At 48.8% G+C, this 16,609-nt stretch overlaps 1 protein-coding gene and 1 long non-coding RNA gene across 2 annotated transcripts in view; one reads left to right on the top strand and one right to left on the bottom strand.

The window, feature by feature from the left end:
• The window catches only part of LOC129385743 (uncharacterized), a 141,999-nt gene that overhangs the window by 12,886 nt on the left and 112,504 nt on the right, over positions 1-16,609 (top strand). The window lies entirely within an intron of this gene.
• The window catches only part of LOC126534304 (protein-cysteine N-palmitoyltransferase Rasp-like), a 51,788-nt gene that overhangs the window by 20,653 nt on the left and 14,526 nt on the right, over positions 1-16,609 (bottom strand). The window contains exons 3-5 of the mRNA XM_050181579.2: positions 15,106-15,173; positions 12,249-12,359; positions 3,874-4,068 (exon numbers count right to left, since the gene is read on the bottom strand). Coding sequence (XP_050037536.1) covers positions 3,874-4,068; positions 12,249-12,359; positions 15,106-15,173 — 374 coding nt within the window. The remainder of the gene's footprint in view (positions 1-3,873; positions 4,069-12,248; positions 12,360-15,105; positions 15,174-16,609) is intronic.

Here is a 16,609-nt window from a genome sequence, read left to right as displayed (position 1 = left end):
GACCCAATGGTTCAACCACCAAAGCAACCGCATAGGTAATATGGGAATATTGCTTTTCTTTGTACCTTTTCGGGCATTCGTTGAGAAAGCAAAATTTGCTTTCGATTTTTTCTGCGTATGTTGTTCTTACTTGCAATGTTTCTGTGGTACTTATGTTGACGGTAATTCATTCTCTCATGTACATATTTGCGGGCGAATATTTCAGGGCTACTTGCAATACATTTGGTGTTCTATATTTATGGACCTGTGCACCATGACATTCACCATCGGTGCACTAAATGTAAAATTCTTCTAGTATGCTTAGCGAAATATTGTTATGTATGTATAGATTCGGAAGCGGTACAATGGCATCAGCTGGGTGCGACGTGACAATAACCATAGCCTTCGGATGAACTTGTGCACAGAAAAAGCTTCACGTTGAATCCAACGAGGAGACCGAAGGGACAAGGATGAAATTTTAGGCAAAATCAGCAGCGTTTCGTTATTTCAAATAGGGTATTCAAGGCATATGATGAGAGACGGATGTGAATATTTCCCAAAAGTTAAATTGTCGAGTGTAGTAGCAGTGCGTTATCAGCGATGCCATCGTGGGGGAGCTCTTAAATACTTTACCACGTCTACTTCTTTAAAGGGCACTGTTATGAGTGAAAAAAAAAATCAACTCAGTGCCTTTCCACTCTGTGAAGACAGATGACCAGTGAAGCTGTGTATACGGGTCCCTTAATGGCGAACGGCACCTCCGCCGTGAGTCGGCCCGGCCCACGCATGGGGTGTTTAACGCCTGCTTTATCTCCGCTGCGGGTCGGCCCGGCATCGCACTATCTGCGGGATCGGCCCATGTGTGGGAAGTTTTGTGTCTACACATGTACGCCACCATGGGGGAACTAGCCTTTAACAGCTTCACTGTAAAAACGAAGCCGACGACCACAAATTTCGCCATGGTTTCATTAGCCATTGGACCACGCGTGCGCGTGACCTAACCAAATGAGCGATAGCGCTCCTGTGTTACTCCGAGGATGGGTCGTGCCCCGATTGGGCCACGTACATGACGAACACGTGGCGAAATGCTTCGTGGCGAGACACGCGTTTCAGACTGCAGTTCGGAGCGTGGCTTTGCCTACTGTGAAACACCTTGCCGCCATTATTGCGGATCGCGGGCATGTCGTCTCATCCTTAAGCTGTTCAGCGGAGCCCTGATCATGGCCCGACCGATCGTGGCCGCATATCCGTAGAGCACTGCGGCTGGAGCACTAGCTGTCTGATGGGCAGGCCGATTGCGAAGCGGCCGTCCCCGGTCCATCAGATGCCATCTTTTTTGTCACCGTCCGAACTTCGAGGCATGTTCTACGTCGTGACGTCATCGCTCCTAATTTTGGCAATCTTTCCGTCGCCTCCTGTCCACAGTACCGTGAGCTTGTTTTGAACTGTTTTGCTTCTCGGAAACACGTCCACCTTGATTCATCTCGCCTAGTTTGGGCGTCATGTCGTGTGCTTTAACGTTGTGTGTGGTTGTAGTTTGGTTTTCGTAGTTTTCATAAACGCGGTTTGGTTTCCATCATGAGTTCGACTGATGTTGTTGAGTCCTTTCCTGATCGCGCTGCACGACAAGTATGTGTGACAAAAGTGCCGTAATTTCATTACGCGCGCGGAAATCTACGTATCCGGACGGCTCAGAAAGAAACCGAATGCATGATCATGGCGAAGTCCCTTTTTCTTTCAAGACGTGCTTCGCATTTCATGCACAGGAATGACATACAATCCACGATGACTTGTCCTACTTCATAATATAGCACGGAGTTGGGGCGAGGCCAAGGGCCTTTAAAAGCTAGTTCAGAATAACGCACACACGTACACTGTGCACTGTACTAAACAATAAACACATCTATTGATTATGAGCACGGCAACATTTACCAGGGTGGACTATATCAAATTTTATAAGGGATTGGTGATATTTAAGGTAAATAAATGAGCTGCGCACCGAGTTCGTATGTATTGAATACTTTTCTTTGGGCCTAAAGTTCACATCATTCTTAGTGGACGGTAGAGGCACAAATCATAACTGCGACGCGAGCTGTCATGGTACATCATGTATAAGTAGGGAGACTATATCCAAGTGTGTATAACTTGACGACGCATTTTGGGGGCTGAACTTTTGCATATTGGCCCTTTATAGTTGATTAACCTATCTGTGATGTACAGTGCGGTTCACTGTTAAAGGGAACACTCTGATGTGCGACTTTCACTCTGTTGGTGCTGCAGGTGCATGTACAAGCTGAAGCTATGTCAATGCACTGCACCAGTGTGTAGAAAGGTGCCCGCGCCGCCAATCAGAAGCCATATGCTGCTCAGCGCGGTGATTGTACACTTGCCAGAGGGCCAAATTCACATGGGATTGACATTCCTGTGTTCTCTTTAACAGTGGACCGTACTGCACACATTTAACAAGAGATAGCTAAAACATCCAAGCCTGCGAGACATTCACCTTTGTGTAAGGACAAAAAGTGGCGATTACATGAGATTAGAAAAATGTACGCATTTTATTGTCACCGTGCATAGAGTGTGTAACAGGTGGTGTTTCAATATGAGCGATAAGTATGCTGGGTGAAAATTCTTAACTTCTATGCAATTCTTAAAAATAGCATGTTGCACATAACATAATTCTAGTACTCGAGCTGAATTATTCAGAACAGCAGACATCACTTAGACGAGAAATCATAACACATTTGCAATTATTGATCAACATCCACTAATCGTCGTTCTAGTTAATTATTTTACGACACATATTCCAATTTACGAATTGTGGCCCGTGAGTTTGCAAGGCATATTCACTTGGAATAAATGTCCACAATGACACTAGTTTACAGATATGCGCCACTAAAGCTTGCCATGATAAAGCACTGTTGTTCCACTTACCATTTTTTAAACAGAACATTCTTTGGTGCATCGAAGCAGAAAAGAATCCCGGACACCCATGTATATGGTTCCCCACTTTCGTAAACAATATCTAAAAACTGGTGTCATCCTGGAAATTCATTTCAAGGGCTTACGTTTTCCAAGTTCACTGGCTACAATTCGTAAATTGGAATATTTCCTGTGAGGTAAATAATTAGGAAGTCAATTAGTGAATTTTTTCTAATTAGTTGAGTACGTTTTTCTGTTTTTCTTGCTAGTGATGTCCGCTTCTTCGATTAATCACGCTGAATGGCAAGAATTATTCTATCCACCTCAGGCGAGTTCTTAAAAATTACAAAAAAATTTAAGAATTATCACCTTGTAAGCTGAACTACGGGCTCGTTTGAGCTGAAACTTCGCATAGGAGTAACATTTCCCATTGGATTTAATTGGTTTCACGTCTCCCGGCATAATCTGAGCCCCCCCCAGCTAACCGTTTCATGCACAATAAATATGAAATGCGCTTCGTGCTTGGTAACGCTATTCAGAAGAAGTTCATTCTCGCTGCAACGCAACCGGGAAGACATCTTTCACCAACACGGAGAACGCCGTAGCGGCACACCGTAGTGGGGACTGATGTCGTCACGTTTTCGTTGCAGCGTAATCCACATTTCTTGATTGGCGCCACTGGAGGCGACGGACACTTTTGAAGCACTGTGATCGGAACGGCCAAGTAATGCGCAAAAAACAACGCTGTAATAGACCAATCACGCGGTGGAATCGCACGTTCGTGCGAAATTTCAGCTCAATTTAGGCAGCGGTATAGCCGGAAGAGTTATGCAAGCCTATCGCTATTATTTTTAGGAAAATTCGGTAGAACCGACTCGCGGGCTAGTTGCGTTGCGCGATACAAGAAAAAAAAAAAACGCCGCAGAAATGAGTGTCCTGTTAGCCCTAGAACAGGATCGTTTGTTGACTCACTTCGATTGGATCGACAGGAAGCACAAACTTCTGCATGTGAATCACAGCGGCGACCACGTAGCAAAGGGCAGGAAAGCGCAATGTGGCCGCGGCGTAAAACGCCGCGTGCTGTCCAAGGAACAGGATGGTCACTTCCCAGCCAAAGGCAAAGGTCACGAACAGGGCGGAGTAGGTAGCATAGAAGACGGGAACGAGCTGCGAGAAAGTTGGGGGATGAGCTAGTGAAAAAGGGGGTACAGGCAGTAGCGTCACGTGAAATGTTTTATGCGTATGCAACATAAGCGGAGTACAAGTAGTAGATGAGAAGGGTACTGTTAAAGCGATAATCGATGTAGATTTAACGCCTTAAAATGTCTTTGGAAGTGTCAGAAATTGTTGAAAATTACTAGAGCGATGCTTTGCCTTCGCTATAAACTATTTTTAGCGCATTTTGCAGGGCAACAGTCGTTCCTGCTCTAAAGAACGCGGACTGTCACTCACTGAGCTTCAGTTTCATTTTTAGGGCAATTTTTTTACAAGCTATGATACTATTTTCTGTGTCAATTGTATTTGTTGTGATGCAAAATTGTGCGTATTTGGCTTTTCATTTCCGAGCAGCACACACATGCAGTGGTTGCAATGTTGGCCAGAAAATGTAGCGCCTTGCGGGCAATGAAAATGGAAGAATAAAACGGACACAATTACCGCAGTGCGTACGCATAAAGGAACACGTGTCTTCAAATTCATGTAGTTACTCGTTTGTTTCTCGTTGTACACAACACGCCACGTCTTCTTCTCGAATGGGTAACCAACAAATAGGAACATTACTGCAGTATAGCGCTTTATTTTTGCAGCTATCAGAGCTGCTGTGCGGAACCAGGCAGGAAATTGTCGTGATCATTATTACCTTCTGCTTGCCACCCAGTCTTTATTGGCAAGTAACGTGCAAACGTACTCGACGGGCATAAAATTCGTCCACTATCCGAACAGAAGTGCCTATAGGTACAGTGTTCTTAAAGGAATTCGGCGCAGAAGGTCATATCTGCGCTGCTCCTGTTTCTGATGTCTGTGTGCACACATAACAGGTTTTGAGAACTCCGTGGGCTTTCTTTGGGATTGTGTACGCGCTTTACGTTTCTCTGTGCGACTCCTTTCTTTTTTGCTTGCTATGCCCTTAACCTCAGTAAGTTGGCTACCCTGCCCGGGTAGCCGACTTACTTCTGGGTGTCCTCCGCACCTTGATAGGCATATGCTGTCTCTCATCCTCTCATTTAGACAGTGCGATTGCTTGAGTTCCCGGAAATCACAAAGCCTAGTGTTTCTTTTCAAAAGACACCTATTGTTTTCATTCAACAGTGTTGGCACTTCTCTACTCCTTGACCAATGATCAATGTCTCCGCAATAACGTTCGAGCCGAAATTAGTTTTCTAAAATGCGGCAGAACACATCGCACGATGTCTGGCGACGGTAATGCGTTAGCATTGAATCATTATACCCGCAACAACGTATTGCCACGATCGAAACTAGCTATGCATGAACGGTGCCATGGATACGCTGGGCACGTGTCATTCTTCAATGAGCCTCCTGCCGTGTGTGTGCACCGTGTGCCGCCCACTGTGTGCATGCCACTGAGTGGGCGGTAGGCGAAGGAACAATTCCCAGCGTACAGCATGTTACGTTTCGCCTACAACGCGCGGTAATGCCGGCGCGGATGCAACGGACGCCGGGGCTTCGTTCAAAGCGGCGGACATTTTGGCCCGTTCGACGCCGCCGCAACGCCTCCCCGCCAAGCGTGTCCAGGCGTGTTTCAGTGCCACGTGTCTTCGTATGTGCGTGTGTGTGTGTGTGCCCACGCTTGTCAAAGCGCGGCAGCCGGGGAGCGGAGCTCCCCAAGTGAGGAGCCAGGAGGTCTGTCCGTCGGCGGGTTGGCGATGCGTCACTACACTCGTCTCAACATGTCTCTCGGCTCGACCGTGCTCCGCCGTCGCGTGGGCTCATGCTCCGCCGTCGCGTGGGCTCATGCTCCGCCGTCGCGTGGGCTCATCCCGTGACCTTCCTTCTGGCCCGCGACGCCGAGAGTGTAAGAGCAGCTGCCCCCGGACGCCAGGAGAGAGGCTCCGATTTGTTCTGTTGAGTTACGTGCTCTCCCGTCTCTCCACTTCGGTCGACCTGACCGGCCGCTCTTTTGCTATGTTAGAATAAACCAGTTGTTCTGTTACCAGTCTTCTCTTGCTTTGCCGGGACCTTCGGATGCTTCCAGTGCCCCAGGCCGCCAGGCCAACGCTACCCTTGGGGCTTGCGACCCATTTGCAATAACGGGCGTCAGCACCGAGTCCCCAACAGCTGGTTGCCAGCGGTGAGATCGCGACAACGGAGGCCAGCAGCGAAGAGATGCGGTTGAATGTATGCTGAGCAGCACAACGACCATCCGGGAGCAGTGCAACGAGCCCTGTGTGATGACTGGTTGCCTGCAGCGGAACGACTGCGCTGAATTCTTGGCTGCGAGGTTTGGTGAGTGCGGGACTTTCTTCTTCTGAGTTTTGCCAGGCTTTTGTTAGTGTCAGAAACAGAGCTGGTAATTGTGGTTGTCGTTGCTGCCGGGTTAGTTTGCGGCAAGACAATAGTAGGCAGTAGAGAAAGCAGCATTCAGAGCAGCCATGGATTTGAAGTCGTTGCGCAAACCGATATTGCTGGAGCTTGCAAGAGAGTTGGGTCTGGATGTCTCAAACAAACTCAGAAAACCAGAACTGCTAAGGGCTATTCTTGAGTTAGAAGCTGAGGATGACGAGCTGTCGGAATGCCTTGAGACCATTGAGGAGAGGGAGCGTGAACTTAAAGAACAGAAAGAGAAAGATGAGCATGAACTTAAAGAACAGAAAGAGAAAGATGAGCGTGAACGAAAAGAACAGAAAGAAAAAGAAGAGCGCGAACACGCTTTGGAAATGAAGCGTCTCGAGGTAGAGATGGAACGCGCTCGTAATGGAAGTCAGGCACACGGTGCAGGAGAACGAGTATTGTTCAAAATGACTGACCTGATGCGGCCGTTTAAGCTTGCAGAGGACATTGGTTTGTTCCTGGTTAACTTTGAGCGAACGTGCGAGAAGCAGGGGTTCTCTCGGGAAACGTGGCCACAGCTCTTGCTCACTTTGCTACCCGGCGAGGCGGCCGACGTAGTCGCTCGCTTGAATAGAGAGGAGGCAGAGGATTTCGACAAAGTGAAATCGAGTCTGCTAAAAAAGTACCGGCTGTCAGTGGAGGCGTTCCGTCGGAAGTTTCGGGAAAATGAGAAAGGCAAAAGTGAGTCATATACAGAGTTTGCCTACAGGCTTATGTCAAACATGCAGGAGTGGCTCAAAGAAGAGAAAGCGTTTGGTGACCACGAGAAAGTTCTGCAGTGTTTCGGGCTAGAACAGTTTTATAGTCGGTTACCTGAGAACGTGCGGTACTGGGTCTTGGATAGGCCAGACGTTAGTACGGTGGCTCGAGCCGCTGAGCTAGCCGAGGAGTTTGTGACGCGTCGGGCTCGTGGAGCTAAGGACGGTCAAAAGGGTGAATTTGGCTCCAAGTTTGAGAGGCCAAAGTTCACACCCATGAGAGCAAAGGGGGACACACGTAGTTCGGATGCGAGTGAAAGCAGTCCGACCGAACGTACGGAGACGGCGGCAACCGAAGCCGAACGCAGAAAGCGGTTCGAGACGAGGCAAGCGCGCGTTTGTTATACGTGCCAGAAGCCGGGACACTTTTCGGCGCAGTGTCCAGAAACAAAACCAAAAGTCGTGTTTTTGTCTTTATGCAGCACTGACGAGAACATGAAGCTTCTCGAGCCTTACATGCGAGACCTCCTCGTGAACGGGAAAGAGTGCCGAGTGCTTCGCGATACCGCAGCTACGATGGATGTCGTTCACCCCTCTTACGTAGAACCCGATATGTTCACGGGCGAGTGCGCATGGATCAAGCAAGCAGTGGAAGCTCATAGCGTGTGTCTGCCGGTAGCAAAAGTGCTTATTGAAGGACCTTTCGGAGCACTTGAGACGGAGGCCGCAGTGTCATCTATGCTGCCCCCCCCAGTACCCGTACCTATTTTCGAACAGGTCCGATCACCTCCTGCGCGAGAAGGGGCTTTTGTTTGGTGAGGCTAGCGTTCAGGCCTTAACCAGATCGAAGGTTCGGGAGCTCGCTGCAAAGGCGGTAGTTGCGGGGCCGACGTTGTTGAACGATGAGAAAGGGTCAGAGGCGCAGCAAGCTGGTATTCAGAGCACGCCCGAACGGAATAAAATTGAGCCTGTAGCGTTAAAGGCACCAGATACTGGAGAGGAAATTCCCGATGCGGGAAAGTTAGAAGAGCTTCCGCTCGAGCTTCCGGGACTAGGCTCAGTGACGAACAGGAAAGACACCGATCAAGTCATTAGTGACTTAATAAGTAAAGCATCGCTGTCGCCTGAGCAGAAAACCGAACTACACCAGCTCTTACAAGAGTTTCAAGGCCTGTTCTCTGAGAGGCCTGGTAGGACTTCTGTCCTTACTCATGACATAGAACTTACCTCCCCAGAGCCAGTACGATCCAAGGCGTACCGGGTGTCACCCCGCCAGAGCGATATTATGGAGGCTGAGGTAAAGAAAATGCTACAGCTCGGTGTTATTGAAGCGGGTGAGAGTGATTATACCTCCCCTTTGATTTTAGTTGAGGTACCGGGCAAGGAACCTCGTCCTTGCGTCGACTACCGCAGGCTTAATTCCATCACTAAGGATCAAATTTATCCGATCCCTAACATCGAGGAGCGCCTTGAGAGAGTGAGTAGCGCTCAGTTTATTTCCACCCTAGATCTTGTCAGGGGTTATTGGCAGGTTCCACTTACAGAAGAGGCTAGTAGGTATGCGGCGTTCATTTCACCAATGGGGACATTCCGTCCTAAAGTTTTGAGTTTTGGTTTGAAGAACGCGCCATACTGCTTTTCAAGCCTCATGGATAAAGTGTTGCGGGGACAGCAAGAATTCGCTTTACCGTATCTAGACGACGTAGCGATATTCTCCGCATCCTGGCCTGAGCATATGGCGCACTTGCGGGCAGTGCTAACCCGCCTGCGCGATGCGGGCTTGACAGTCAAGGCTCCCAAGTGCCAGTTAGCACAGGCCGAGGTTGTCTACCTCGGACACGTGATTGGTCGGGGTCGTCGCCGCCCCTCTGAAATAAAGGTGGCCGCTGTGCGAGACTTCCCGCAACCGCGCACGAAGACCGATATTCGGTCGTTCTTAGGTGTCGCCGGCTGCTATCAGAGGTACATCCCCAGGTACTCTGATATCGCGGCTCCCCTAACGGATGCTCTAAGAAAGACAGAGCCGCAAACAGTCGTCTGGGACGAGACAAAGGAAAGAGCTTTTAGCGCCCTAAAGAGCGCCCTAACAAGCCAGCCTGTGCTACGATCGCCCGACTACACAAAAGGGTTCGTTGTTCAGTGCGATGCTAGTGAGCGAGGCATGGGCGTTGTACTGTGCCAACGGGAAAATGGAGAAGTAGAACACCCCGTCCTGTATGCTAGTCGTAAGCTGACGAGTCGTGAGCAGGCGTACAGCGCCACCGAGAAAGAGTGTGCGTGTATCGTGTGGGCCGTTCAGAAATTGTCATGTTACCTAGCTGGCTCGAGGTTTATCATTGAGACGGATCACTGCCCTCTCCAATGGCTGCAGACCATCTCTCCCAAAAATGGCCGCCTCCTGCGCTGGAGCCTCGCTTTGCAACAATATTCCTTTGAGGTGCGTTACAAAAAGGGGAGTCTCAACGGTAACGCCGATGGCTTAAGTCGAAGCCCCTAACGTGGGAATCAGCCTCAAAATTGCTTGTTACGGATGTTTTTCTTCCTGAGGCAGGATATTTAACCTATTGCTTTTGTGTAGTGTTTCAAAGTGATGATGTGCTTTCTAGTGCAATTTTCCGATTTGTGGACGCGTTCTGAGTGCTGCTAAACTACTGTAAGGAACTAGGCAGCAGTATAAAAGGGGAAAGAGCCTGGCAGGGCTTAGTGAGGGTTGTGCCGTGCTTGCTGACTGAGCGGTTGACTTTCGGCGTAGTTCTAACGCTTGCCGGAAACGAGAACAAAAATGTCAACTCTCCCGAAGTCACTTTGCAGTGTCCTGTGTGCACCTGAACGTGAGAACGAGGCCTTCTCTGTGCGCTGCGCTCAAGAAACGCCAAAGGACGCCCGACTTCGGTTATGAGCATCATCGAGCGACATCCCTCCGGACAGCGGATGCAGTCCCCTGACCATCGGGATCTCCTTCCCCCGGCGGGGCGGTCTGTTACGTTTCGCCTACAACGCGCGGTAATGCCGGCGCGGATGCAACGGACGCCGGGGCTTCGTTCAAAGCGGCGGACATTTTGGCCCGTTCGACGCCGCCGCAACGCCTCCCCGCCAAGCGTGTCCAGGCGTGTTTCAGTGCCACGTGTCTTCGTATGTGCGTGTGTGTGTGTGTGCCCACGCTTGTCAAAGCGCGGCAGCCGGGGAGCGGAGCTCCCCCAGTGAGGAGCCAGGAGGTCTGTCCGTCGGCGGGTTGGCGATGCGTCACTACACTCGTCTCAACATGTCTCGCGGCTCGACCGTGCTCCGCCGTCGCGTGGGCTCATGCTCCGCCGTCGCGTGGGCTCATGCTCCGCCGTCGCGTGGGCTCATGCTCCGCCGTCGCGTGGGCTCATCCCGTGACCTTCCTTCTGGCCCGCGACGCCGAGAGTATAAGAGCAGCTGCCCCCGGACGCCAGGAGAGAGGCTCCGATTTGTTCTGTTGAGTTACGTGCTCTCCCGTCTCTCCACTTCGGTCGACCTGACCGGCCGCTCTTTTGCTATGTTAGAATAAACCAGTTGTTCTGTTACCAGTCTTCTCTTGCTTTGCCGGGACCTTCGGATGCTTCCAGTGCCCCAGGCCGCCAGGCCAACGCTACCCTTGGGGCTTGCGACCCATTTGCAATAACGGGCGTCAGCACCGAGACGCCAACAAGCACTAGTTAGCAAATATGAATTTTCAAAGTGTCCAGCGAAATGCATCGGCGTTCCAGTTACTTCTTTTTAAAAGAAACCGTTGTTTTATGCATTTAAGCATTAAAGCAACTTGAACCCCAATGTATTTCGTCGGACACTGTGAAATGTAATTGCCGTAGGCAATCTTGAAAAAGTTTGGTGCAGCTGAAGAAAAAAAGACACCCTTTATAGGTGGGGATGAACCTGTATTATAAGTTATGGGTTGTTCAGATGTATTTGTTTTGTCGTCACCCCTTAGATAGAACGTGTGTTAGTGGTGCTGTGATGTCACTGAGGCCTTGGATTGTTGTATCTAAGATAGAACACACGTGCATGTGTATGGCTCCCTGATGTCACTGAATAGTTGCTCTCTTTAGCTGTATGAGACGGCCACGTAAATTCCTTGTGGTTCGTTTCACTGTATTGTCTGTGTCTCGGCAAGTAGGCTACTGCTTACTTGAATATACAACAGTATCTAGCTCACAAATAAACTAAGCAAGAATGCAAACGTTGAAATTGCATCGTTCCTGCCGACATAACCTTGTTTAACGCTGAATGTTTAACTCATTAAAAAAGGTGTTTTAAGGCATTCAACCACATAAAACACAATTGGTATTCGGAGTTATTGTCTTTAATGTCTCAAAGCATGTAGCGAAGGAATGCTTTCGAAACGCTTCAATTAGGTGCCACTCAAGCACTCAAAAGTGTAGGCAAGCGAGGCATCGCCCGAGGCCGATGTGATATTCTGTAATAGTTTGTAACCCGCACTGTACGCACATCACTATGTGGCGTCGGAGGCCTCGTGACAAGCCACAAGAATTTCTAGTGTAAATGTTATCGTTGGGCACTTCATGAAGTTACAGTTGATTGTGTTTTTGTAAAGCTGTCAAATTATTTGCGAATAATACTGTGTCACCTTGTCGCTGACGGCGACAGCGTCCCTAAGCCTGTTTCATGTGCTGGGATGTACGTGCAGGGGGGTCGCACGTGCAAACGTCGTGCTGCCCCTCGGAAAGGATTGTTTCGCATGTCCCGACTTCGAGTGTTCATCGACGCAGCGACCATAGCCCTCCAATTTGCGAGCACCCTCTCCCGCTGGTAGGGTAGCAGTGCGTCACTCGGTGTACTCGTGTTGCTATAGTGCAGCCTGAGCGCCTGAATAAAAGTTTGCAATTGGCTGCACCTGAAACGGGTTTTATGCTGAGCACCTTGAATCGGCGGTTTTGCTACTCTCCCACTAGGTTTAGCGGTATGCTATAGCGGGAAGTTGTGTTAGCCTCCAGGTAGCTTTGTTGGCTTTACGAATATCCGAAATTCAACAGAGAAAATTCCGAGAATTTCAGTAGGTGCGCTAAGCAGTAATGCGTTGGTGAAGGAGACAGTGCTTACCGACGGCGCAATGTAGGCTGTTGCTCGGCCTAGCACGGGATGCAAAAGGTACCACTTCCACATCGTGGTCACGACGTACTTTGTGGTCCGCCATCCCCAATTCGTCATGTCCTGCGTGGTGGCGTATCACGCGCATTCGTTATGGTATGCTGCCAAACGGGTGCTCTTTACGCTGTGTTGACATGTTAATGATTATTAAAAATTGAGCAACTGAACACATTGTGAAAGGCTTATGTCATTGTGAGGGATTTGCTTTGCAGGAAACAAAATAAAACACCGTTTTATTCTGGCTGGGTAGCCCATGGAACTCCGCCTGGTAATAACTGATTTTGTTTGATACGTGTGATGTCTTCTTTGACTTGCATAACTCTAAGCTAACTTTTCTCGAGATAGCGTTTCATTCAAAACAACCACTCAGAAATACCTTACGATAAATATGTCATCACAGCTAGAACTGCAGTGGCAAAAGGCAAGGCATTTTAAGGTCTTTTGCATCATTGGAAACGTGTATCGCTTCGCGTACTTCATATGACATGTTGGCAATCTAGAGATTAAAGCAACCATATCCCTCCGAAACTTGCCCTTAAAGTAACTTTCAGCTCGGCAAGCTGGCAACAGCATCAGAGCCGTTAACATGATATGCTCTGGTATGCTGTAGATAACAAATGTGTTTTCATGAACTACGTAAAGCTCTCAGCAGCTTTAGCCTTACTAAATCGACAATATTTCTCTGGAAAAAATGGATCATTAACTTACAGGTGAATTTGATCGGTGACGACAAAGTTTAAACGACGTGGTTAACCCGTCAACTCCATAAGACGCTGAACAACTAGCACAATCTTATTGCATTAGCTCTTTCGACAAAGTGCAGTGGTAGTGGAATCAAGATTTGTCACGAGCGCATGAAGTCACGCTGTTCTCTTGCCTGAAGACTGCAACACGTGTTCGCGCGACTGATGCTGAACATACATGTTGCAGCCCTAACGGCTTCCAGTCAGGTACCATCATCTTTAGCAAGTGAGCTAGCGAAGAATGCTGAAGGCTAATGCTCTAAATTATTAGCAGCACGATCATGGTAGGATATATCGTGCCGGTTTATTCACGGGTGCTTCCTTTTTCTTGATTCCGTGCGCGTTCACTGCATTTTGCCAGATTCCCTCTGCATGTGAGAGCCCCCAGCATATGCCTGGATTGAAAGGCCTTGCACAAGCGGATCGGCCTTGCACCCAGAAAAAAAAAATGTTAATTGCAGTTGTTACAATAACGTATAAGGATCGACTCATCTTTAATTCGCTATTTGCGTGCTTATTATTTGGCCGGGAGGAATTGCGTAAGGCCAGCATTGGCGAAAAGGACAAACGCTGGACGCACAAAGAAAACGAAATGAGGAATAGTCTTAAGGCGTCTCCTGATCCCACTACTTCAAGCACGCCGCTTGAAGGCGTGAAACCTATATTCGGCATTTCTGCGACTATCTTCCGAAAGCACAAGTTCTGCGTAAGTTGATGGGTAAACTCATATGCATTGTCCAGTGCATAAGAAAAATAGAAAGGAAACAGAAAAATCACAGAGCACAGAGAAAAAAGATTGCTGGGCAGTATTAGATTTCTCGGACGATCCTACCGCTGTCGACCAGATGTAGGAGTCGTCGGACTAACTCGCCGCTGCCACCATTTGAAGGAGTTGAAGGTCGTAGAGAGGAACTCGGTGAACAGGATTTATTTTTAGAAACAGGACATACATTGGCAGTCTAGCGCGACTCCCATATGCAGCCCGCAAAACTAACATACAGCAAACAGTTTACGAGCACACAGCTCACTAGTACATTTCTAGTATGACAGAGCACTCAGCTCCCGACAACGAGCACGACACGAGCACCCTCTAGCAGCCGGCAAACGCTGCTTATAAACTCTCCGCTTGACGTCATAGTTCGACGTCATCGTTCGGCGTGGACGGAGCAGGAATGGTCGGGAAGGTTCGTCCAATCCTTGTAAACTTGCCGCCGCCCCACACTATGGCTCACACACACTAATGCACACAAGTTCGAGCCCATACACACAAAGGCTCCGGAGTCGACGACCGAGGGGCGCCGTTCCGCAGTATCGTTTACGCCCACACACACGCAAACACACAGGTGCGAAGCTCTGGAGCCGACGACAGAGGGGCGCCGTTCCGCAGTATCGTTTACGCCCACACACACAAAGGCTCCGGAGTCAACAACCGAGGGCTTCGTAGAACTGTGCTCCGTCTCGGGTGGCGCGGCGGAGTACCACATTCCTGAGCTGACCGCGCGCCACGTGGCTGCCGGTCATCCGCAGTTCTCGGTACCGCCCAGCTTTCAGTGCCGACGTCAGAGGGCTTCGTAGAACTGCTTTGTCCCGGATGGCTCCGCCAAGTACCAATTTCCTGAGCTGATCGCGCGCCACGTGGCTGCCGGCCGTCCGCAGTTCTCGGAAGGGCTCCCTGTCTGGTAGGCTTGGAACACGTGCAGCGGGCTGAAAGCTGGCCCGTACGGCCATTCTTAACAGCAGGCGTTCTTTCCCTGTGCTTTTCCCGCGTTTTCCTTTACGTGCTGGAACATGTCTTTTTACCTTTCTGCCTTAAATTTTATACGAATTCTCGTGCGGGGGTCACGCTAAGAACACTCATCGTTTCATGCGTCTGCGAAGTTGTGAAGTGATGGCTTTACTGCAGTATTCATCTCACCGGCCAAAATTGGCATGCAAAAGGTACCAATTCCAGGTGTTCGTTACGACGTACTTTGTGGTCCGCCATCCCCTATTCATCCATAGCAAATAGTTTTAAAATGCGAAAAAGTTGTCATAACGCCTATTGCATAAAACAACTAATAACGTACTTGCTTTTGCCGAAGACCGTATGGGCTGTCTCTGAAGGAATGCCGCATTTCCTCCAGGAGAAATGTGTCTAAGAAATAAAAAAAGAATATAGATGGCACCGCGAGGTTATGAAGAATTCAGATATACTTTAATAATCCCAATAATTATCTAGAAGGCTCTCAGGAAGGTAACGCAAGTCGCTTTTAATTTTTGGTTCACCTTATAAAACTGGTTTTCTTCGCTTACAAGTCCGGCAAAATAATACAACAATCTTAAACTAGACCTAAAAATGTTTACAATACCGAAAAGTCATGCGGATATATGTACTAGGTAGTCATTCAAATTTAAAATGGAACTCAATTTCTTTGCTTTCTTGAGGAGTGTGACGTGATAAAGGAACATAGGAGTTTGAAAATAGCGAATAGCACTATAATAAGGGTTCACTTAGGGAGAGTCACATGACCACGCGATAATTTAGGGGTCCTGTGTCCTCTGTCACCACGTGACCCGCAGCAGTCCTAAGCTCCGCCCCGTTCACACGCTAGAGGCGCCGCCACCGCGCAACTGGTGCGGAGGCACGCGCTCATTAGTGCAATCTTTGGACACCAGGTGCCACTCGCCATCCCCCACGGCATAGGAAGCCTACATGCGAGCACTGTTGCAGACCTAGCATGTAGGCTCCTCCCTACCCGCAGCTACTCCTGGGGAGGTATTTTGTAAGAGTCCACCTAGTGGACTGTCCACTTCAGCCGCTGATGATTGGATGCAGATGTACGAGCGAGGAGGAGGTGAGCGGCCTCACCCAATCAGGAGCGGCCGAAATGGACAGTCCACTAGGTGGACTCTTACAGAATGCCTTCCCTGCTCTCAAGAGCACTGCAAACAGGCATCGACTAATGAATGTGAGCATTGCTTCTACGTCATGCGCCAGAACAGCCAGGGATAGTTAGCGCTGCCCTAATGTAACGGAAGAGGAGAAGCAAGAACGTTTAGCTCACAAGCGCGCAAATAAGGAGCCACTGTATAATGCTTCGCACCACGATAGCTCGGAGAGAAGATGGAAGACTCCATCTGAAGCCGCAAAAATCACTGCAAAATAGAGAAAATAAACGTTTTTCATCATCATCGGAGTTTCGGCCGTATATTTTTTTCTTTGCACAGGGCGTTTTAGAGTTTATGCTTATATTTCAGCAAACTGAATAGTAGAGCGAATAAGACCTGCAGTACCGAGTTTGGTTAATTTTGTGTAACAGAACTTAGCAGTAGCAAAACATACGGGCTAACCGAATTTTAGGTGTTAGCAGTGATGTCTCAGACTACAATAAAGCATGAATCGTATGAAAAAAGAAATGGTCAATCAAATGTCCGCGCTAAGAAAAGCCAGAGTAGACGTAAATGTCCATTCAAATGACTTACGGGATTGTATGTTAAATGTAACTGTCTATTCGGTCTCTTGGCCTAGTTTTCCTGGTTCATTATTCACTCATTCCGTATCTAACTCGTATCATATTTAGCACACAGGAT

This window comes from Dermacentor andersoni, chromosome 7 (genome assembly GCF_023375885.2).
Source record: "Dermacentor andersoni chromosome 7, qqDerAnde1_hic_scaffold, whole genome shotgun sequence".
Lineage (NCBI taxonomy): Eukaryota > Metazoa > Arthropoda > Arachnida > Ixodida > Ixodidae > Dermacentor > Dermacentor andersoni.
Note: the sequence above shows the minus strand (reverse complement) of the source record. Positions and strands in the feature narration are given on the sequence as shown.